This window comes from Dermacentor albipictus, chromosome 4 (genome assembly GCF_038994185.2).
Source record: "Dermacentor albipictus isolate Rhodes 1998 colony chromosome 4, USDA_Dalb.pri_finalv2, whole genome shotgun sequence".
Taxonomy (NCBI): domain Eukaryota; kingdom Metazoa; phylum Arthropoda; class Arachnida; order Ixodida; family Ixodidae; genus Dermacentor; species Dermacentor albipictus.
In genome coordinates this window covers 125,270,526-125,295,367 of record NC_091824.1, presented here as the reverse complement: position 1 = coordinate 125,295,367, position 24,842 = coordinate 125,270,526, and the positions used below count along the sequence as shown (strand labels likewise).

Genomic DNA, 24,842 nt, shown 5'->3' with positions numbered 1-24,842 from the left:
TTAATTGAAAATGTTTAAATGTTTTATTGAGCGTTCAAATATTTGCAATGTTGGTGCTGATGTTATTTGCGTTTACTTGCTCACCGAAGCTGGCCGAAACCTCTTTTCCATGACTTCGTAGTTTCACTTTTGCCGGCGAGGGCCATGTGCTTACGGTTCGTTCGCGGCATTCGTTTGAAGAAAACTAGTTACCTCTGAAGTTATTCCGGGAGAGTTCGCTCGACTTGTTGATGACATTCGCACGCGTGATTGCTATAAGAAGCTTTAGTTGCAGCACCGAGAGGCAGTTGTGGAAGGTCGTCTTTTACGGATCAGACAGCTTCTCTTTGAAGAGTCTCCATCTATTGAACAAAAACAGGTACAGTACGCTACTTAATCCACCGGCTCGTGTTAGGCACCGTAACTTTACTGCAATAATTCATCGCGATAGAGTGCTACAGATGGGAGAACGTGCTTTATGTATTTGGCCAACAACCACAACAGTACTTATCTTGAGAATGTCGCCCTACTGTCACACTGAACCTTAGTGGAGGTTTTACCCTTTTACATCTGTTTGATAATCTTGAACGCACGAACTGGAAATGTAGCTAATGTTGGTAGTACAATACCAAGTGAGATGTAGCTCGCATCCATTGGACAACAGTTGGACAAGGAGGAGTCCCGCTTTTCCCTTATATGTGTTGTGCTTGTTGAGCATTGGTTAAACTCCTATTTACCCTGAATATACTATATGCTCGTCCACTTCAGCGCTTGGTTGCGTTCAGATTCTAAACGTTCATTATGTCAGGCTATTTCAGTATTTCGCCACCCTGATGGGTGGATATATCTTAGGTAGACATTCCCAAATGGCGCGAAGTGTTCTTGAGTTGGCGTTGTTTTCTACATGAAAAAGCCGGTGGCGCTGAAATGCTGAAAAGCAGGCTGGAGTTTCACACCAGCTTGCTTCAGTCATACAGTACCCCGAATGTTTAGTTTCTCTCTCTCTCTCATTCGTTATTATTATTATTATATATATACATTTACGAGGGTCGTTCAAGTCAATCCGGGACTTTTTTTTAAAACAAATAGTAGAACAATTTTCAAAGTGTGGAAAGTGGATTTATTTTTGCACATAACCTTCAGGTACACTTATCCCAGCGTTTAACAAATGCCTGAAATGGCTTCGGCATAGAAAGATTTATTATTACGATGGAACCATTGTAGGACACCATTCTTCACTTCATCATCAGTGTTCAAATGTTTTCCTCCAAGGAATTCCTTCAGGCGCCCAAACATGTGGAAATCACTTGGTGCTAAGTCAGGACTATAGGGGGTTGTGTGGTAATATCTGCCAGCCAAGTTCCTAGATTGTTTGGAATAGGCGTTGAGAGGTATGTGATCATGCATTGTCTCGCAAAAATACCACATCCTTTGTGATCAAAGCCGGACGTTTCTTCCGTAAACTCTTGTGCACATCACGCAGAACACGGCAGTAATACTCACTGTTGATAGTGACACCTTGTGATAAAAAATCAGTGTGGATGATTCCCTGTTTATCCCAAAATACACTTCCCATCACTTTACCAGCAGACGAAGCTGTTCGAAATTTCTTGGAATGTGGTGATTCTGTCTGCTTCCACTGCATCGATGCTTTTGGATTCTGGGGTTAAATGGTGAACCCATCTTTTGTCACATGTCATGATGCAATTCAGAAAATCCTGGCCTTCTCTTTCATAGCGTTCCTTCAGTTCTCAACAGACTTCAACTCTTCTCTTTCAAAAGCAGACAGCTGCTTTGGGACCCAGCGTGCACTCATTTTTTGGAACAACAAATGAGCATGAATTATTGTGTTCGCTGCTCCTAACGACAGATTACACACCCTTGCAATTTCAGGAGAGGTTATGCGACGATTGTCCACGATCAGCTGCCCCACGCGCTGAATGTTCTAAGGAATGACTATTGTGGGCTGGGATCCACCATGATTGCGATTGTCAGTAATAGAGATACAGCCATGTTTGAAATGCTTACACCATTCAAATGTCTTACTGCGACTGAGTGTCACATCACCGTACAGTGCCTGAAGTCTTCTGTAAATTTCAGCAGGTTTTACTCCCTCATTCACTAAAAACTTCATCACAACACGCTGTTCTATGTAGACGTTCACACTGTTGTCTGCCATCTTGAATAACAGTCTATCCAGAAGCGCGGGAAATGAGTGCTGTGTACCAGTCACAGGACACAGATGCCAGTTTCTATTGCATACAAAACCTCCAGCCTAGGCATCCATTTAAACTGGGGAAAAAAAAAGTCCCGGATTGAGTTGAACGACCCTCGTATATATATATATATATATATATATATATATATATATATATATATATATATACAGTGAAAGCTCGTTAATTCGAACTTCAATAATTTGAACTTATGGATAATTCGAACTGTACAATTTGGTCCTGCCAAGCTCCACAGAAGTCTATGTATAAAAAAGTCCGTTAATTCGAACGCGAGAAGGTTCCCTCACGGATAATTCGAACTACGCTCACCTGGCACACGGCCAGAGAAACGTGCCTACTGCCTACACACAAGGCTGTATTGCCTCCGAAACGGAGAGAACGGCGAGAGAAGGCGAAATCGGAAAAAAATCTAACCGACGCGGGGTCAGCCAGAAGGCAGCGGCGGCTGCCGCCTCTCAGTTCTACGTAACCTCCGAGACTTCTTGCCCGTTGCGAATCTCGGAGGCTTTGCAAATCTTGTACAGCTGCTTATGTTGTGCGGAGATGGCACGGCAAGCGCCAAAACACAGCGAATCAAGTACGTCGCAGCTGCGCTTGCAATCAAGAACCAACGAATCAGGACCTTCGCCACCTTCACATGTTCAGCGTCTTTGTCTCGGCAGTCTTCATCGGTTGTGCACCTCTGTTTTCAGCTTAGGAGGTATCGGCCGTCGCGATTCATTGTGATGGTGTTAAGCCTCGGCTAACGTTCGTTTCGGTGGACATCGGTGGTGTGGCACAGTCGGACCCAGAGCTTCGACTTGAAGATGGCATGTGCCCGCGGCACACGCCATCACTTTCTGACTCGCCAAATTTCTAACATGTCCTACTGCTTCCAAATCGCAGTGTACTCTTGCTCTCCTTCACTTTCGTTAGTTCGAACTTTCGTTAAATCGAACTGAAGCGACTTCCCCTTGCGGTTCGAATTAACGAGCTTTTACTGTATATATATATATATATATGCGCACAGTAAATGCTCAGTTGTACAAACGTCAGTTTAACGAATATTTCAGAATAAATAGCTTTTAGAAAATCTCCAGTGGTTTTCCTGTGCATTCTATGCAAACATCTTTCAGTTAAGCTGAATAGCGAATATTTCAGTTGAACGAACTTGATCAGTGGACCTGGGCTCATCTTCTCTATCAGTTCAACGAAGTTTTGCGCTCTGCAGCGTTGGCGTAGCGAGTGCCTGCAGCCCCCAAATCGCCTTCCAGCAGCGGCTATGTGCATTGTGACAGTTCGTTGCCCGTGCTGAACTATCAGATCTGGAAATTGTTTCCAGTGTTTGCCCTGAAGAGAAGAGTGCAACGAGGAAGATGCAATGTCAGAGGCCGATTGAAATCCTGTAATCTTACCTGAGGCTGTAGGGCGCCTTGGATAGTTGGGAGAATTTGTGTCTCAGCAACAAGCTGTGCCAGAAAAAATGCACGAAAACAGACTCTCTGGACAGCGTTGTTATTTCTTGTGCTTTAAGGGCACCAGTGCAAATGAAAATTATATTTTTTTTTTTAATATGAAATGGGTGGTAACGTAACTGTTATGCACTTCGTATATAGTGATGTGCATAACTCCGTAAATTGCATTTCATGCTTTTGACTCAATGTCTGCTGTGCCCTGTGTCATTCCATATATATATAGAAGATGGAGAAGACATAATGCTTAAAAAACTGGCGGCTCTCTATATGTAGTGTCTGTCGACTGCAAGGGTCCCAGAAAACTGGAAGAATGCAAACATTATACTAATCCACAGCAATGGAGACGTTAAAGAATTGAAACATTATGAGCCCGTTAGCTTGCTCCCAGTTTTATATGAAATGTTTACCAAGATAATCTCCAATAGAACAAGGGCAACACTGGACTTTAGTCAACAAAGGGAACAGGCAGGTTTCAGGAAGGGACACTCTACAATGGATCGCATCCATGTCATCAATCAGGTATTCAAGAAATATGCAGAGTACAATCATTCTCTCTATATGGCTTTCATAAATTACGAAAAGGTATTTCATTCAGTTGAGATACCAGCAGTCATAGAGGCATTGTGTAACCAAGAAGTACAGGAGGCACCTATGGTAATACCTTAGGGACATATCTACAAAGATTCCACAGCTACATTAATTCTCCGCAAGAAAGGTAGGAAGATTCCTATAAAGAAAATGATCAGACAAGGAGACACAATCTCTCCAATGCTATTCACTGCATGCTTGGAAGAAGTATTCAAGCTATTAAACTGGGAAGGCTTAGGAGTAAGGATCAACAGCAAATACCTCAGCAACCTTCAGTTTGTCAACGACATTGTTCTATTCAGCAACACTGCAGATGAGTTACAACAAATGATTGAGTACCTTAACAGAGAGAGTGTAAGAGAAAGGTTGAAGATTAATATGCAGAAGACAAAGATAATGGTGAATAACCGGGCAAGGGAACAAAAGTTCAGAATCGCCAGTCAGCCTCTAGAGTCTGTGAAGGAGTATGTTTACCTAGGTCAATTAATCACAGGGAACCCCGATCATGAGAAGAAAATTCATAGAAGAATAAAAATGGGTCGGATCGCACACGGCAGACATTGTCAGCTCCTGACTGGAAGTTTACCATTATTGAAAAGGAAGGTGTATAATCAGTGCATTTTACTGGTGCTGACACATGGGGCAGAGACTTGGAGACTGACAAAGAAGCTTGACATCAAGTTAAGGACTGCACAAAGAGTGATGGAACGAAGAATGCTCCATAACGTTGAGAAACAGAAAGAGAGTGGTTTAGATCGGAGAGCAAATCGGTATAGCCAATATTCTAATTGACATTAAGAGAAAAAAATGGCACTGGGCAGGTCATGTAATGCGCAGGTTAGGTAACCGTGGGACCATTAGGGTTACAGAATGGGAAACTCGCGGGCGCTAGCTGGGATGGGTTGGTGCAGGACAGGGGTAATCGGAGGTCACAGGAAGGGGCCTTTGTCCTGCAGTGGACATAAAATAGGCTGATGATGATAAGTATATATATATATATATATATATATATATATAGAGAGAGAGAGAGAGAGAGAAAGAAAGATTGCAATGTTCATAGCGGCTTGGCGAACTCATTGTCTATCAGCCAGGGCATGCAGCAGTCTGCCGTTCATAGCATTCGCAGCTGTTAGAATCCTTTGTTGAGTAGCCCTTGTTACTGGACGGAGCCACACCGGCTGGTGAATATGGATGTCCACTGTAGGAGCTGGAGCAGCACACTTTGGGCAGTTCACAGGGTCTTCAGGGGTTGGACCCAAGGCCTATAATGACGGAAGCCGTAAGTGCTGCCCCAACCCATATTCTGCAAAGAGAGGTTCACTCACACACACGGATGCATGCACAGACACATAGCGAACAAACACGACAAGGAGCTTGCAGCAACAGCCAGCTATTTTCTGTGAGACCATAGACAAGAATGACACCGCCGAGCAATGCTGGCGTGGGAGCGCTGCATGCGGGGCTAAATTCAACTAGCCAGGTGTACACCTCCCCCGTCTCTTGTTCACACCGCCTTGATTGCCTCTTGCACTGCGGGTGTTTGGGTTTCATACCGCGCGCGTTGTGTGCATACGTTTGTGTTTCGTAGACGCTTTATTCGAAGAACGATGTACACTCTTCTATTTGCCTTTAAGATCGGTGTACGCTTGATGATTTCATGGCTGCAATGCGGCGAAAGAGCAGCGTCTGCTTAGCCATGTAAGTGACACTGAGCAAGTAATTGGAAATGACGCCGTATGTGTTGCCGGAAAAATTGTCGGCACATGCTATGTGTGTTAGCTAAAGTCATTTTTGAAGTTTCCCACAAAATGTTTGCTACAAATCTGTGTTGTCTCTGTTGGCGACAACGGACTTCCATAGACACTGCGTGTAAATAAACAAAATATATCGCCGCATAGCACAGATACGACATGCGCACACAACTTTAACTAGTACATCCCCTACAATATAGAATTGAGGCAGCAATGTAAATAGCGTCGCCATTTTTTAACAGTGCTCAAGAGACGGAAGCTGAAAGTATTAGTAATCATTTCTGCTTCAGCAGTGCCGGCGCGACCATGACTCGGGCTGTATCGTCTAGTAACTCGATCGATCGGTGCAGTGGTGATGCAGGAATGAACCCTGGTCATGTTCAATGCATCGTGCTGCATATATTCAATTTCTCGGCAGGCGTGAACTCCGGCCACTTCTAGCGCATGCAACAGAAGTTGTTTCCATTCTTGGGCAGCGCCTACACAAACGAAACACAAGAAAGAAGACAGGACAAGCGCTGGTCGAACAACTGAAAGTTTTTATTTGAAGAAAAGTATGATACACCCTGTATCATGAAATTCATGTGGATTACATGTAAAAACTTCCATACACTCCCGAGCGATCAATGAACGAGATCGCTTCATTTGCCAGTTGTTTATTTCGTTCGGCGCCCCGCAGTAATTCATGTCTGTCATCTGCTTTTTTCGAACCATTTTCATGTGAATCGGCAGAATTTCACTGGTGGCATCAACATTTTTTGGAGGGTTTACATTGCTGTCGTGACAGTTAACAACACAATAATAATTTCCAGTCATCCGAAAAGGCGCAGTTGCTAACAAGGGACGTGTCCCGTGCAACACGAACTAAGTGCAGCCACGACCTTGAAGGGAAGCGGTGGAAACATACACCCGTGGCAAGTGAAATCGTTCCGCCAGGGGAGAAACAAGCGCTGGCATCTAGGATGAAACTTGGCGTGTGGATGTCTATTACGTTGGGCAGTAAACATTACTTACATTTTTCTACTGTTTCACCTACTAGAGTTTGCCAATAAGGTGTCATCACGTCAACTCGTCCTGTAGTAAATATCTCAACCTCTATCATAATGAACTCGAGCTGGGGCTGGGTTAATTTTTACCGTCATTCTGATTTGGAAGAACTTAAATACTTTGATTCTGGTTTCTTAATTTGCAACAATTTGAAGCATGCAATATTTATTCATTCCAATTCCATATGGCGAAGCTGTTCTCACCTTAAATGTGTGGCACTAGCACTGACATGTGGACCTCTTACTAACCTTTTAAAGTGATGCCTCTTATAAATACCCTCAAAAAATGTTTTAAAAAGTTATGCAGATGCCACGCACTGGGGGAATCGATGTAAGCAAAGCTTTTCATGCAGGATGCTTTGATTGACAGTAATTAGCGGTGATGTTGATGGCTAAAGCTTAATTTCTTCAATATTTAAGCTAACATGAGAGTGGCGTGTTGATTTAAAACATTACCTTGCGTGCACAACTGCTGTTTGTCTGCATAGTACACAGAACACACAGGGAGAGGTGTTTGCTTGAGGCGTTGTTGTGTGCCATATTTTATAACCTCTGAGCGGTTTGAGCGTTGTCATTTCCTCACATGGCGCATCGCATTGTGGCAGAAGTATTAAACTGGAATTGCTTTATGCCGTTGTACGTGCCAAAACCACACTCAGGTTATGAGGCAAGCCGTAGTGGTGGACTCCAGATTCATTTTGACACCGTGATGTTCTTTAACGTGTCCCAATATCTAAGTGCGCATGCATTTTCTATTTCGCCCCCGTCGAAATGCGGCTGCCGCGATTAGGATTGGGATCAAATCCGCGACCTCTAGCAATACCTTAGCCATAAAGCTAATGCGGCAGGCACGGAAGTGTTGATTTGACAGTTGACCCTTCCATAGTGTCTCCTGGACCTTGTGGTGCACTTTAAGTAATGCGGCTCTGCTTCTGCACGCCCTGCATAAGTTGCCCGCTTGACATATTTGCATGGCGTTTAGTTTTCAGAAATAGCAGCAACGTACTTTACCATACCTTGAACTTAAGCTTATCCTGTTTCCCCACAGCCACTGTTGTATAGTAGTGAGGCTTCCTTGCCTTCTCACGTCACCTCCCCCCTCCCCTCTCTTATATGGGAACTGCCTCTTCTCCCTCTCCTTCTCCTGTTCTCCTTCTACAGTTCTGTCTATGTCCCCTCTGACCTCTCACATTAGTAGAAAGGGAAGCGCTGCAGTTTCTGCAATGCTTCTGAGGGGAGTCACCGGATAATTACAGCTGTCAAGCGGCTAATAGGGCGACAGCCAGGGAACTCCAGAGGGCATTGTGCACATTGGACGCGGTGGGGTGAAAACGAGTTACTCCTGTTGCTTTACCTCTCTTACTCGTGCTTGTCATCTATATACGCACTCTGAACCACCACCCCTGAGGCAGTGTACACAACAGCAGCCCACAGCAGGAGCAGCAGTGGGAAAGTCGACGGAAAAGGCAAAGAAAGCTTCGCTTCAATAATTACATTCTGAGGCATTACATGGCAAAACCACAGTCTTATTATGAGGCATGCCGTAGTGTAGGACTCCGGGCTAATTTTGGCCAGGTGGGGATCTTTAACATGCCCCCAATGCATGGGACATAGGCATTTTTGCATTTCGCCTCCATTGAAATGCGGCCACCGCAGCTGGGATTTCATCCCGCGACCTCGAGCTTAGTAGTGCAGCACCATAGTCGCTGAGTCACCACGGCGGGTGAAAAAAATGTTAATTTTAAATCTAAATGTGCAAAACACATTATGAAAGAGTGGGATTAACGAAAAGAAAAATTATTTAGCAGAAACTTTTTCAGCAATAGAGAGGATACACTAGGCTCAAGACTGGAAGTAGGCTTGACCCCAGTCCACCTCTGGCTTCATTTGTATTTCGTACAAACAGCTCTCATCATATGTGAATCATAGGCGTACATTTCGTTTGCTTTATATTGTGTGTATGACACCAATGGAGCCGGAGATGTTGCATCAGTCTGTCTCCTCTAACCGTGCTTGCAAAATAAAGGGAGTCACATGCCAAACTCCTTCCTTGTTCTGTGTTCCTGTTCTAAACCAAAAAATGACACTTGCCGCCTATCATTCAGTGTTGGCCAAAGATGTTTACCCAATAACTTAGTACTCAATACCGAAACTAAGCAAGAAAAGAAAAATTTCTGGTATATTACGTGCAGGCAACACGTCAATGAAGGATTAAAGGCATCTACATTTTTTTTGCTTGTTTGGCAATTTGTGATGCATATTTTGCAAATGTTTACAACGTACAATCATGAACAGTTGAAATGCAAATAGAATGTATCTTATAACATGTTTCTGGGATAAATGGTTCATGCTTACAGGTTTAGCAAGCACATACCTTAGATGGGACACATTGTCTTGTGGCTACATCGCTGTCCTCTCACGGGTGGGCATGTTAAACCGGCAAGTTTAAGTATGAACATAAAAAGTGCCAAAATTTTGCTGGTAGATTTTATTTAAGGTTACAGTTGGTTTTTTACTACAACGTAAGCTATGTAGCATGTCAAGGCTGTAACTGAATACAAAAATATATATTCTCTACCTGAAGCACAAACTTGCAATTGTGCTGTTCTGACCTGAACTTTTCCATCCGCTTTGTGTCGATGAGTCTCACTTTGCAAAGGAGTTCGAGTAGGTTTAAAACTTTTGTCTATTTTGTCTATTCAGGCTAAAGAAGACTGAGATACCTCAAGTTATCGACTCAATCAAAGTTGTGTGTCCAAAGGTAAACCTTTTCGCTTCTATACTGGGTGTTGATGCTCAACCTTGTAACCACAGCACAAGTAACAAGCCTGGTTGAGGCTATAGTGACAATAAGAAGCCCTGGACATCAGCAAATAATCATTTTATAGCTCTTATATCTAGCAAGGGATATTAAAATTAAATAAATTGTAAGATTTAACATCCCGAAACTGCATGGCGTGCTACGAGAGATGCTGTACTGGGGTGCTCTGAATTAATTTGTACCACCTTGAGTTCTTTAGCGTGCATTTGAATCTTAAGTACACAAGCATTTTTACATTTCACGCTCATCGAAATAAGGCTGCCACGGCCGGGAATCAAACCCACAACCTCATGCTCTGCAGCAAAACGCCATAGCCACCAAGCATTCGAAATTTATTTCATCGTATTTGAAAATTAATTGTATGAATGTTTTGTTCTACCATTTCTACTAAGTATTACCAGAGTTCTTCCATAAGGACTCAGATATTACTTTGTCTCTCACATCTGTGTTAGAAGATATGTCAATCTTGTCTTTTGTACAAATTACACCTTGTGCATGCTTGGGGCTTTTTATCTGCTTTATGTTTCCTTATTTTTTTCTTTAGCTCAAGGGCGTAGTTTCGGATTATGCACTCAAAGAAGACCTTCCAGTCAGTGAGTGGCCTTACAGTGTGCCCGTCGACACATTTGACGTTGGAGTTGTGGTGTCATTTGGCCACCTGATTCCTGCTAGTAGCATCCACGCATGTAAATAGTAAGTGTCACATTGTAATTCACTGAAAATGCTGCGCATGCCTGTTGTGCGCTATCACTCCGTACCGGAGGGCATCAGCCCAATGTACCTGATTATCATCTGTGGTTTCTCTTGGTTGCCACAATTGTAGACATTGTTGTATTGCCGTGAGATTTAATATTCTCAGCTTGGAAGCTAAGCCAAGGTGCCCATCAGCGACTCATGCTTCATACTTGCCGTGAAATTAATGTTGATAGCAAGCTTAAATAAAAAGTCAAGGGTTGTGTGAATATTCAAAATTTTTATAATAGTGTTTGCTATTAGATTTGTATTCAATTAGAGAATTCACTGTTAAAAATTGTCAAATATTCATTTCTGTTCAAATATAAGGGATAAGAACAGTTATTGCAGTAACAGTTATTGGAGTCTGAAGGGAGAGAGAGTGATGCAAGTCAAAATTGTTATAAATTATTCGGTAGCAGGAGAGCCATGGTTGTTGCACAGAAGTACCATTTTCTTAGTGAACACACAACGCAGTTACTACTAGTCAGTAGTTTGCCGATCATTCAAAAAGAATGCCTCCCTTATTTGTAGCCTATTTAAAGATTTGTTGTCTCAATTTAGGCAAATTAATTTATTATTTGATCAGTCTGAACACGTTTGCATCCTGTTTACGTTGGTGATGTATTACAAGCCTCTCTTTCAACAAAGACAACACTTACAGCTACTTGCTAGCGTGCTGTTACCTTGTTTTATCATTGTCACGGTTGTGGTGCTCTGGATAACTGAAAACAGTTTCTCATTTATAAGCACCTCAAGCAGATGTTCAGTTACAAATGGTCTTACATGCACGACACAAATGATCTAAATAATCCTTATTTTCCTATGAAATGAACTCTATGCAACCTTTTATTTAACTTTGCTTAAAGGAGAACATATCCTCTGTTGGATTCGAGATTCAAAGCAAATTTTCTCTAATTGTCATATTCAGTTCGAATCAAAAATATCACTTTCCGAACATCCCTGCTTTTTTGAGCACGCATTAAGGCAGCACTCCTTGGGGAACACTGAAAAAAACTGATTAAAGAGCTGGACATTCCTACTTATAAGGAAGATATAAAGAACATGAGTAGGAATCTCCTCAGTGTACCCTTGTTTGTATGTTTTTTGGCCACACACTATGCAGGTATGCATTGCCTGTACAACCAGACACATTCATTATGTTGGTGTACTAACACAAAATTATTGACTTGTTGGACAGCTCTCAACCCAGTAATTACGTTATAAAGCCTCCATTCTTCTATAGAAATTGAGGCTCTACAAATAATTAATTATGTTACCATTTAACGGGACCAGTTCATGATGTGCACCAAATTCAGTGCAGCTTCAAACATGAAGCAAGTTACCAAAACCTGATGTGGCTGTCTTGTGCATAGTGCTGACTGGTGTGCACTCGAGCTGTTAGTGATACCATGTGACCTGCACATCCAATTTCAGGGATGTGAATGTTCTCCTGCTTCACATACTGCACCCCAGTCTAACCAGAGAAGAGACAGTTGCTTTGCGGCGTCTCCAAACAAACTCCAATGTACATGGCATTATAATGCATAGAATGCATCCAACTCAATTCTAATACCTTTGCCCGTCCTACGGGGCGCCAGACTCCCTTCGCCACATGGTGGTGGGGTGTCCTGATCTTGCTGAACTTAACAATCAAGAAGCCCAATCAAGAACCGAAAACAAAAGCACAGAAGAAGACTGCCAAGAATCATGGTAGGCCATGCTCGCAGCGCCAGACTTGGAGGACCAACAAAAGCTGCTGAACCAGGCCAGGGAAGCAGCAAACAAAGCCCAATGGCTACATGGACAGAGGAGGCCACCCACCTTGGGTGAAGAATGAACTCTTTCTCACTAATTCGCATTATCAAACGTTTGTTCTCTCTCTCACACATCCGAAGCTGCGCTCACTTGGTGTGCATTTTGAGCTGGTCGCATAAAGGTTGATGTAATTAAATTACGCTATTGTGGCACTCTCAAGGAATTGAGGCATCATACCGAAATTATGGAGTCATCAGCTACTTATAAAAGCAGGAAAAATTGGAAGCAATATTTTCATGTCAGTACTCCTTTAATGGAACACTAAAGGCAAATATGAAGTAAACGTGGACTGTTTAGGTGCCATTCCAGAAACCTCGCAGCACTTGTTTTGTGCCAAGAAAAGACAATTAAGAGAAAGAGAAAATCACATCTGAAGGGTGCGCATACCTTTAGCGCAATTCGTATGGCCCACCCCCAAGTGGGGGAGTGATCATGTTGCATATGCCATCACCGCCCTCTTACTGCTACTAGTGAGTAAAACAGAGGCCAACAGATGACCTTCCGATTTTTTTCACAAAGCACAAATGTGCGGCCATGGAGAAATCGAGCCAGGACAGATCATTGTATTTGCCGCTGCAGCTGCTCTTAATCAAGTGAAGTGGACCATTTAGGCATCCCGCGACATCACATGGACACGGCATTCCCTGCTAGTTGCAGTTTGTGTGTGTTTTGCAAGCCAGCAAAACCAGCGCAGGACTATTCGATAATGAAACTGCTGAAACGTGAAAGCACGGGAAGCACAGTGTCTATTGACAGCAAGCATTTCTTTGAGCTCCTACATCGCTGTCAAGCTTAACATCAATGAGTTCTTTTTCTTAAAGATCGAATAAAACTGGACAGGTAGCATTTTCTTCCATCTTATAATGCAAAGTAATGATCTTTATATTAAGAGTGGTTGGGTGCTTGTGACAGAATTATAATGAGGAGTGCTTACGTCGGGCCAGTACCTAAATGTCGTGGGAGAATTTCATATGGTTTCCAGCATTTATCAATTTCTCTATTACTAATTGTTTGCTATAATATTGATGCCATAGACATTCTTGAGAATTAATCTACTGCTTTACCTTGACTTAGTATTTGCCGTAGCACTTGCCTTTAGAATCCCTTTAAGAATATAATTTTAAAACTCAGCAGGGTTCGCTTTGTCTGAACTTCTTGCTTCTTGTGTTGTGCCTTGTAGTGGGATGATCAACGTCCACCCTAGCCTGCTTCCGAGATGGAGGGGAGCCGCACCCCTGGTCCACACCCTGCTCGCTGGTGACACCGAGTCTGGCATCTCTGTGATCACAGTATCACCAAAGAGGTACAATAAGCACTTATTGGACATGAGCAGTCATTTATGTGGGGCTCAAGGCTTGTGTGCTGCCGTGTTTAACCCTTTAATCCAGAGTCCCCAGCTGTACTCACCTTACCAATTTGTGCCATTATCACCAAGGACGAGTCCCACTCATCCACGCAGCAGTTTATATTGCTTTAATTGCCAAGAACAAGTCATGCATATCTGCTCATCTCAGCACCTACTGCCGAGTTTGGGCACCTGTGTGTATTATTTTGTAGTTTACATTTGTTTTGCTGTCATGTAGTGAGAGAATATTATTCAAGACCTTTTGTGGTCTTGTGAAAAAAACTGCCTTTCTCAAAACACAGTTTATTATCTAATGCCTTATTGCGCAGAAGGAATAGAGCATATTTTTAATATTTATTTATTTTTTTTTCAATGAGCACACTACATGCAAACCCTCAGGCAACAAATAAAATTTTGGGACACATTTTGCAGTTTTCTCGGTAAGAAATTGGTAGTCAAAGGGTTAATGGTGAAAAGACAGTGCAACGGAAGATAAAGACCGCAAACATGAAAGGAGCTACAAGAGTGCCTGTTCTGAGCTAAATTTAAGTTTAAGGAAGAAGCACGGTCACAAAGAGACATTTAAGGTGGTTTTCCACTTTTTCTGAACGCTTAGGAAAATTTTAATCTAGAATCTCCGCAACATGTTATGAGGGCATTAGGCTACTGTGAATTTGTGTTTATGGGACACCATTTCTTGTCCTTTGCACCTTGTGCGCTGTCAGTGGCATGTATGAACTACCAACTGGGAGCAAGGTGCTGTCAGCATTTATCGCATTAGCTGATGATGACTATGACGGGATGCTCCTTTGAAACGGTAAGTGGCATATGCCACCACACTCCAGCTTTTAACATTTAAGTTCACGTGCAACTTCAATATCATTAGCTATGTTTTACTTCCAACTTCTTGCTACCTCTAATTAAGGCACGATTAAATCACTCTGGGAGTACATACCAATTGTTATTTGACATCGCTCTGCTTCTTCTCTACCTATGTGCCACCAATATTTCGCACATCTCTTGCTTATGTTCACTGCACTAATGTTTACCAGCACATTACTGTCTTTAATTACCAAGAGTTCGTGGAGACTGACCACTTTTTTATCTGCTTTTAGTTGTATATCCTGACATTCCAACCAGGTATGTTTAATTGTCTCCATGGCAGTTTTGCATGCTATGCACTTTTCAACTTCTTTGGTAAGTCTCCTATACCAGAGCCATGTAGTGCCCTGGAGTTTTGCTCATCCATGTTACATGTTCAAATGCGAACTACCCTGTATGTTCTTTCGCACTGTTGTTCCCTGGTTCTTATGATATTGTTTGGGTTCACTTTGATTTCATTGTGTAAGGCCTGGATTGTACTCTGCTAGAGATATTGCTGAAAGAAGTGCAGGCCAAGTCTCACATTAAGCTGCAGATCAGCGTGCCACTCAAATGGATGGATGCCTTGACTTTCCTTTTGGCCACTCTTTAAGCATCGTATAAACAGATCCTTTGAAATTATTGCACTTTATCTTTATGCACTATTAAACACAATTGCTGTAAATTTCAGTGCAGTGATTAGAAAAAAAAAGAATTATGCAAACAACAACCAAGATTGTGCATGCACTGGCATTCTGTGGGTGCGTTCAAGACAGGGTGAAGACTGTATCAACTTTGTTGCAAATAAGCAAGCTTCTTTAATGTGAAGCACTGCAGAATGGTGGCTGACTGACCATGTGATGCCCATAATATTGTTTTTGCATTTCTACTGAAACTAATCCAGGGATCCCAAAACTTTTGTACCTTTCTTCCACCAGATTTGACACAGGCAAAATTTTGGCTCAGAAGACAGTCACCGTGCCTCAAGGAATCCACCTCGCAGAGTATACCAACATGATGGCCAATCTTGGTGCCAACCTGGTAAGTGCAGCAGACTTTCATGACTTTCTTCGATGAGCGGTCATAGAAAGCTCCCTTCTATTGATTGCCATGCATATGGCGCAGCAGTAGTAGTACAATGTAAGGGCAGTGAATAACAATGTGTTTCACTGCTCCGCCTGCTTGTGATAATTTGCATAAAGGTCTCTCTTGCAGTGCTTTGTTGGCCACTGTAGTGGTTAATTTTTTTTCTTTCTTTTTTCTACTGATAAAAAGGTCATAGGTTTGAATCATGGCTGCAGCTAGCCCATTTTAATGGGGTCACACTGCATGAACACTCCTGTACTAAAATTCCAGTGCATGACAAAAAGCCCTGTTTAGTCAAAATATTCTTGAGCCCCTTACTACTGCATACTTTATGTCCAGACTGTGGCATTGGGCTGTAAAATCTCATCAGTTCAATATGTTATTATTGCAGTCTGAAGTAATCTTTCTTTCTAAATTGTGTTGTTGTTGTCTGTCATATGCGTCGTTCACATTGTATTACAAGTGGGCAGCGAAAGAAACAGAGCTCTTGAGCAGGTCAAAAGTAGACACACAAGAGTGCTGGGAATCAGCACTCTGCTGATGTACTGCAAGCGCCATTGGCTACCTATTTGTCCTCCTACCTTTACAACATACTGGCGGCAATCCAAAATCTATGAAGTGCTTTGTTAAACTCTTGCTTTTAAAGGAACCCTGCAATAATTTTGGTGGTTGTGTATAAATTCTTGTGATCATCAAAAGACAGATTGAAGTGCTCTAAATTAAGTGTTTACTTTATTATTGTGTTTTACATATCTGCACCACTAGTGATCACAGCGGTGTCGCTGCCCATGTTTTCAGATGTCTCAGCCTATTCTACTTAGAATGGGCGAATGAGCGATCCGATTGGCTAACCACGTGACAACACCAAGAATGCTTGAAACATGCTGCTCCATTAGGCTTATGTTTTACAGCATGCATTTGCATAGTGATTTGCATACTCTCAAAGATAAATACAGAAATGCAATAAATGTGAACGTCTCTTGGAACCAGTGGCACACTTCGACCTGAGAATGCAGATCGTCTGCTACTGCTGTTGTTTGTGCATGCGTACCGTTCTTACAAAAAGTTGAGCTTCGTGGAATTTTCTTGAAGCTACATGGAAGAAGTTGGGGGGTGACAATGAAAGTGACAAAGGTTAACACTTGAACAGCGGCAACGGCAGTCGATGGGATATGAAGGGGTTCTCACATGAAAATAGCTGTAGCAATGACTTGTTTTGTGGCAGAAACATGAATGGTACCAGTGTGTTACTACACTTGTCTTGCACTAGAGGTGTGTGCAGGGAGTAAACTGCAGTGATTGCATCCTGTAGAGCGTAGAAGATGCGGGGCCGCACATAAAGTTCACTTTGATGTCGCCATCATCATAGTAATGAGAAAAACTGCATAGGAAAGGAGACGTGGGAACAGACTCAGTTTAAATCAACCAAAGTATACAGCATTTGCATTACCACATGAATTCGTGCCCATGGAGGCGGGACAAAGCCATGGCAACACTGTGCAAAAGTTGAAGAAGGCCATGGCTTGGGAAGAGGGTGATTTTTTACCACTCGTAGCTGTTTTATTATAGTGCGCTGCCACAAAATTCTTGTGAGAAAGCATCTCTTGATAGATTCTCTTTATTTTGAGGTGGGTACTCTTAGGCAAGACAATAACTGTTTCTGGGACCCTTTAAAAGTTGTTGACTCATGCTACTTGTCTAGCTATGCAAGGGAGTAAGTGGAGCAGTCGAATCTCGATAATTCGAGGTCGAAGGGGCCTGAAAATTTGTTCAAATTAAAAGAAGTTTGAATTGAAAAGGAGGACTTGTTCTTGAAGTACTCGTGCACCATAGCACAACGGACGAATGGTGCGAGTCGTGAAATATCGCGACGCGCAAGCACGAATGAGTGAGAACCATGAAACTGCCCGTGCCAGCCAATGCCCGCTTCCCCAATACGAAACTTCAGGGTGCAGGCTAAGCCGGCACTGGGCCAGCGTGAAGGTGAGCTCTCACGGGCACCATCGAAGGCGAGGGATTTACGAGGGAGTTGAGAGGCAGGGCGAGGGGAATGCAGTTGCGAGGTGGGGTGGGAGGGAAGAAGATTCGCTTTCTCCCCAGCTTGATGGATTGCACTAATTACCTCTGCCACATAAGCCCCCTTACTGTCACCCAATACTGCCACAGCGGAGTTGCCGACGCCGGACTGGACCTCCGTCGCTGCTACTTTCGTGTACTCGCGTGCTTTATCCTTTGTCTGCTGACAGATCGACGCTTCAGTTACGTTCTTCGTCCTGCATTCTTAACGTGTCATGTCTTATGTAGATGATGAAGTCGTTGCCACTGATCATAATCATGTTGGTGTGCTCCCTTCTGTTGTGGCGTCGCCACTTGAAAAAGATAAAGAGAATGAGGTACTGGGTGTGACCCTTCGTGTCCTTGTATGCAGGGTCTTTCTTGTTGTACAGAATCAGATGTGGTACACTGTCTCCGACAGCCTTTCCATCGGGACGTCTCGGTTTAGACATGTCATTGTAAAAAAAGTTGCAGTTTCGCTCGAGAGGCAAAGCATCGATTGCGATAGCAAATTAGTGGACAGCTATACACAGCAAAGATAGTAGTTTTATAGGCATACTAAATAAATTAACAAGCGTGGTGTCATGTGCACACAAGCAAACATGAACACATCTCACTCGATGACCACGGAAACTAGCTGCCAAAATGCTGGCGTGAAGAAACGCGGCAGCAGTAGTGAGCGAAATGACATTTGTGCTGTCTGTCGCTTCAACGAAAAGTGAGTGCCAAAAACACACAGCATGCACAAAACTGTGAGCCGCCAACACACCTAGACTCTGCCCCCAATGCAGATCGCTCTCAAGATACAGCTGCGCGCTTTCGTGCAGCCACCATATGCACATTTGCAGCCAGAGTAAAAACCTCTCGATACCTCGCAATGTTGGGTGCCCTGTGCACGACGGAATACGGTGTGGTTCTTCCCCGCTCCATCTCTTTCACGCAGGCGAGATTGAGCCGTGATCGTTGGCTCCTCTCGCACGCTTTCACTCGCACATACAGCATAGGACACGCTGCGCTGATGTTATTGCCCTTGGACTTTACGCGGAATCTCGTGCGCGGCATCGAGGGGTCTCTCCTAAGCTTTTCCTTTATGGCAGGTTCAGAGCAATGCTGGTCAGGAGTGCTGCGGTGTGATTTGGCGCGCTGCTGAGAGCATTGTCGGAGCGCGGTATGTTCGAAGTAACTGTCACAAATGCTTGCTCGTTTGAATTACCAGGCATTTTTGCCCGTAGGAAAACACATAACTTTAATGGAACCATAGCATCATTTCGAACAAACCAAAAGTTCGAATTAGGCGTGTTTCAATTAACGAGATTCGGTTGTACTAATGCAGAAATCAACATGTAATATTGTAATCAAGGAAACGGATAGCTGTCACATCAGGTGCACATCATAAATGCCCGCTCTATAAGATAAGCCATTGCCACCTGTATTTTTTCCAACACCTTCCCAGCAGCGCCAACGCTGAGTCACTAAGAGGGTGCTACTCTCCCAGTTATTGATCACAGTTTATGTTGATTTTCTTTTATCGAGGTCATCGCATGCATAGCACAGCAGCAGTGCTCGGTGAAAGTGGTCTATGCTGTAGTAGCCCTAGCTACAACAGGTATGGTGGATGCTTCGGAACACGGCCCCACCGCAGTGTACCATCGATTCCAGTGCATTGCAGAGTGACTGGGCAGGCATTGTAAAATATACATAAGGCTGTGGGTAAAAGATTATGTGAAACTTCTGTAATATTGTTCTCTTCTTTGGTATTAACAACTGTCTGCATTTCTATTCCTTCTGTACTAAGTGGGAAGACCTGCAGTTTAGTGCTTTGTCTTGTTGAATTTTTCAGTATGAATCAGCATACCTCTTTCAAAGTGCACCATAATCAACTTCCACAAAGATAAATGTACGCTAGAAATTATAGAATTGAAAGCCATAATCGACAAAGGTTACATGTTCATTAGTACACCTTTGTTTTTTTTTGCCTGAAAAAAAATATATTTTCTTGAAATTGACAGTAAGATAAACAAGTGAGTGTGACAGGGCTTGGGGATCATGTACCTGTATATGAACATGTGAAATTGTAGTAAACTTCAGTGACAATGCACTCCCATATGACTTTGTATGCCTGACTATCAGTCCGCATCTTGTAGCACATCCTCACACATTATTTGCTCCAACCATTTGCTCAGGAACTGGCGCCTCTGAGTAACAACCACAGCAGTATTGGAGCAGGATAATTTGGATCAGCCCCCTAATGCATCGATTTTTTTTTTCTCAGAGACTTCAATAAGTGTTGCTATCTCATATATTAGAACAGAAACGAATGTTTGACAATTACAAATACTGAATTCTCGAATAGAATGCAAGTCATATGGAAAAGACTATTTGATCTGTATTCCAAATGTTGAATATTTGCGCACTCCTGCTGAGAACACACCATCACTGAGCTACAGTAGCAGCCCTCGTGTAGTAATTGGTGCACGATGTGACTAGGTGGCCAAATGAGCAGGGTTGAGAGTAAGTAAGGCCCAGGTGCTTCTTTTTCTTTCCTGGGGATGGGGGCTCATTTTCTTCCTTTTTTGTATCAGCTGAGCAGAGCTTAGCACCCAAAATCACAAACGAGGTTTATTGGCACACAGGAAGCAAAGTTTGTTGGTATTTTATACACAACATCATGTGTGTCACTACCGATGAGGTTTGCTACATAGCGGCTACAGGGGTTTATGTCATGGAGTCAGAAAAAAATTGTTTCTCTGATTTTTTTAAAGCTGTTGCAGTGCCTTCAAGACCTTCCAGGGCTGCTGTCTCAAGCTCATGAGCAAGGCTCAGATGGAGTGACTAAAGGTGCTCTTACCATTCAAAACTAACTTTTACTTCCGAGTGTGCCATTTTGCCTCGGCACAGGTTATGATACTCATCGTGAAGTGTGAACACTTTTCCTGAAGCATTCTCACACTGTTGGTAGTTTGATATATGGAACTTTGTTGAAACAGGAAGGTATGTGTGCATGCTCATGTATGCTCGTGCGCAAGTGGGTGTACGTGGGTTGCTGAGGCCGACTTGATCGACTCAAGCCTACGAAGCAGGTTGCCTTCTGAAAAGGGGCCTGATAAAGTGGCACAACTTGTAGGAAAGTAGCCCAAAAGAAGTGGCACATATAGAACAAGTGGAAGTGTGGGTTTTATGCAATGAAATCTTTAAAGAAATGCTGGACTGAAGATATGCTTTTCTGAGAAAAAGCCACAACTTTTCATGCACATTTCAGAAGATTATCTAATCTGTTTAATCCGATCAGGAAAAACAAAAAATTTTACTAAGCTGTTGTGACAGCGTTTGGGTTGGTCTTGTTTCCAATGGGAGTCATGGATGTGTGCATGTGACGTCATTACTTGTGTTAAAAAGACATGACAGTGGCATGTATTGCTGATCCAGCCGTGCCACTGGTCATGCGGACTGCGCTGGACTGTAGACTGTATAGCATCGAATTTTTGCCAGCACAACGTAACCACACAAACCCCATTGGTGTGCTGCCAACATGCTCACACGAGTGAACATAAAGACTGTGTTTCATTCGACTCTAGGAAAGTGTGTGATTGCCGTAGAGATCAGTGCGCAAGGAAATGGTGCTACTCATGCTACTCGGTGCGAGAAAACAGCCACGCATAGCAATCTTTTACACTGTAGCACAGCAAAGGGACGAAATACCTGCAAAGTCACCATGAACTGAACCATAAGTTGAGGGATAGCCTCTGAGTTCGGCATGTCATAGGTGCCAGAATGGGAAGTGGGGGCATGTACATGAACGCACAAAATCAAATTTTAACGGCATGTTACGGTGACGTTCAGTAGGCAGAACATTGTGGGCACTGCCCTGCTTTGCCGTAGCCTTCACAGCGCAAGGCATGGAAGAAGGAGTGGGAGCACTGTAAAGGAGAGCAAAGGAAATCTTTGATTGCCAATAACTTCATTTCTATTGGACGCATTGAAGTACTTCTTGCTGCATTGTATTTCTGAAAAAGACTATTTTTACTTGAAATGCATTTTTCGACTTGGATAAAGAAGTGTTTCAGGGTCACTTTAATGCAGGAAAATTGATAGTCGAAAACATCATGTCGGTATTCTTTCAAAGGCCAACTACAACAAAATTTTGAGCCACGTAGAAAGCTAGAGTCGGATAGTGTGTATACTGAGCAGCCTCTGTGCAAAATTTTACGTTTCGAAAATGAGTAGATGCGTCAGAAAAGGCTCACAAAAGCAAACATTTCTGATGCTGAAACTGGAAGAAAAACGCCACTATTTCCGCTCACCAGAATTGATACATCATTGAAATTGCACAGCTCCTCAGCATGACCTGATTCGCCACCATCTGCAACTCGACGCGGCACACTGAAAAGTCTCGGAGGCGATGTGCTGGAACATGCGTCTTAGCCGCTAACTACTAGGTGCACACGTCATCTGCTTAGGCATCATTTAAATGCTGCTGATAAGAAAAATAGGCAATTACTAGTACTTAAGCTTTGCCAAGATTGCTTCAGTAGTATATTACACTAATCATTTACAACCGATTTAGCCAGGTGAAATTTTCTGGCAGTTGGCCTTTATGCATTGTTAGTGAATTTATTCCTCAAGACACCTGACAGTTGCTTACTAACCTAGCCCATCTCATGGCGTTTTCCATGGGATGAGCAACACTCGGAATTGCTCGAAAGATGCCTTTTATATCGTCTTGGCGGAGCTGCCAAGACCAATGCCAGCCCTGTGATGGAGCTTTTCAGGCAATTCTGAGTGTTCATGCTCACCCACTGGAAAGCACCAGTGGCTTGTGTTCTAGTGCCCTTTGTCATGTCACGTAAATTTCTTTCAGCTTCAAAGATTTCTCCATCAATGGGTGCCGTGCACTGGGCTCAGCACACAGCAGATTACATTGACAGATTGTACAGGGCTGTCGGAAACTTTGTAGGTATATGTCCTGCTGTCTCCTTACACTGTTTTCAATTGTATAGTGTTCTTGCTGTAAAGTTCATTGCTGTGATAGAAGCATTAATTTCTTTCTAATAAAGGCAGACCTGTACTTGCAAACCAAGCTACTCTTTGTTAATGTGGTCATTATTTGGTGCTTCTTAGGCGAAAACACGTGTTAATTCCTTCCTAATAATGGCACAGTTGTGCTTGCAAGCTGAGCTATTCTTTCTTTACGTGACCATACCATGATGTTTTGTAGCCTTGGGCTTTTCAGGTTGACCTTTCTGTTTGCAGTACACATTTTCATGCTTTAGACATGTATTTTTGTTCAGCAATTTCTACTGTGCTGTATTACTCGAAGCATAGCTGTACAAGCACCCCCTTAATCTTTCCCTCTCCATTACAATGGCAGACGACACTGACCACCTTTTGGCATGGCTGCAAAGTAAGACTGTTTGACATGGTGCCTCCAACACAGCTTGCCACTGCCAAATTGGAGGAACTTGTGAAAACTAGAAATGTAAAGCCTGGTCACATCTACTATCATGCCAAACGCAAGATACTGTGCATCAAATGCAAGGTAGGACGTTCAACTGATGCCAATTCCTTTATAAAGCCTTTAGAGACAAATTCTTGCTTCAGCATCGCAAGATATTCAACGAAGTTTGAAATTGGTCATAACACAGGCTAAGTGTCCGGCATTTTTTTTTTTTTTTGTTAGTAGTACTCTTATTCCCCAACATTTCTCTCAGTGGGTGTGTAAATGTGCCTAAGAGACAAAGACACCTAACTCGCCTACCTAGCTGTGTTGCGCAACTTTATTTATCTAGTGTCATCTATTGTCAACCAGCTAGGCCACCTGAAAGCACCACTGTAATTCTTATTTCTTGCCTTTTCAGGAAGGATGGGTTGCCTTCTCTGCCATTACTATAAAAGGGCACAAGAAAATGACAGCTACAGACTTCAACTGTGGTTTTCTTAGCAAAGTGCCTGAGCATGAACAGTTATTTTCAGAAGAGAATGTCACACGTGAAGCAGCAGAGAATACATGACCAGTTGCGAGTTCTTTGTGAGAAGACACTTTTACAATCATTAAAGCACTCAATTTTATGTGTTCGTTTTATTGAAGCTCAATTCTGCGCTGGAGGTGAGAACTTTTGTGGATCGAGATCCCTGCAGCTTTGTGTTATCTGCAGTACATCTGTTTGTTCATTCATGTTGTCACCTTTGCTCACCAGATGCTTCAGCTGTTCTCATCATGTTCTGTTGAGTGCTGACAAAATAACTGCCTCTGCCTACATCATTGGCTTGACTCCATCAGTTGGTGAGAAAAAAGAAAGCTTTATTATTCAGTACATATAGGCCTATCCATAGCTCATTGCCTTAATCATTCTGCACTTATGGTTTGGTTCCAAATAACAAATAATAACAATTCGTTGAACATACTATATGCATATGGTTGTCGAATGTATTTCTTGGTTGCTACAAACCATCAAAACTAATGGCCTTGGAGGAGCCAGATTTAGTGGTTCGTTTGTGTGTCTGGCAACTTTTGCTGCATTGTCTTCATTTGCCATACCAGCGTGCAAGCCCAGAGAGAGTGCACGGTGTTCGTGGCACGCACGGCTTGTGAAGGCCATGTATGCACTGCGCCTGTCGACTGATCAGCCAGCTGAAGGCTCAAGAGGGTTACATTACTTTCAAAACTTTCAAAGGAAATGATTGCTTTTGTGTTTTATCAGTGGCTTGGCGGTTTCACCCATGCGGCAGGCTCATTTTTTTCATGGTTTCAACGGGATTTGCATGTCACGGGATCCGTTCCCATGACCATACACGTCTAAAGAAAGTGGATTGTCAGGTCAAGGGACGCCTGTGCCCGTTTGAAAATGGGTGGGTGACCGATGGCAATGCAGTTTTCAACGAACGACCTCCTGCAGCCGAGCTGGACGTGCACATTTCCAAAGTGCGTCAGCTGAATTCGTTGGGTATCACTGACATCCTTCCAACCTCCATGCTACACGTGCAAAGTAACAGCAGAGAGACTTCCGTCACTGCGTGATGTCACATGGAGCTCACAGCGAACTTCTCTGTCATCTCAATAACGCTTTAACTG

General features: G+C 43.1%; 1 protein-coding gene across 2 annotated transcripts; it reads left to right on the top strand.

The window, feature by feature from the left end:
• Positions 1–103: 103 nt before the first annotated feature.
• On the top strand, positions 104–23,839 carry LOC135899539 (methionyl-tRNA formyltransferase, mitochondrial). 2 transcript variants are annotated; one of them, XR_011514085.1, is made up of 9 exons: positions 104–358; positions 9,759–9,816; positions 10,421–10,569; positions 13,607–13,729; positions 15,571–15,673; positions 20,536–20,611; positions 22,632–22,727; positions 23,142–23,309; positions 23,629–23,839. XR_011514085.1 is itself a non-coding variant. In XM_065428819.2 (9 exons), exons 1-9 carry the CDS (start codon positions 231–233, stop codon positions 23,779–23,781), a joined length of 1,050 nt encoding a protein of 349 aa, XP_065284891.1. In that variant the 5' UTR covers positions 104–230; the 3' UTR covers positions 23,782–23,839. The 2 variants fall into 2 exon arrangements, 1 of the variants encoding a protein (XP_065284891.1); XM_065428819.2 differs by having other exon boundaries at positions 22,632–22,723.
• Positions 23,840–24,842: the final 1,003 nt, after the last annotated feature.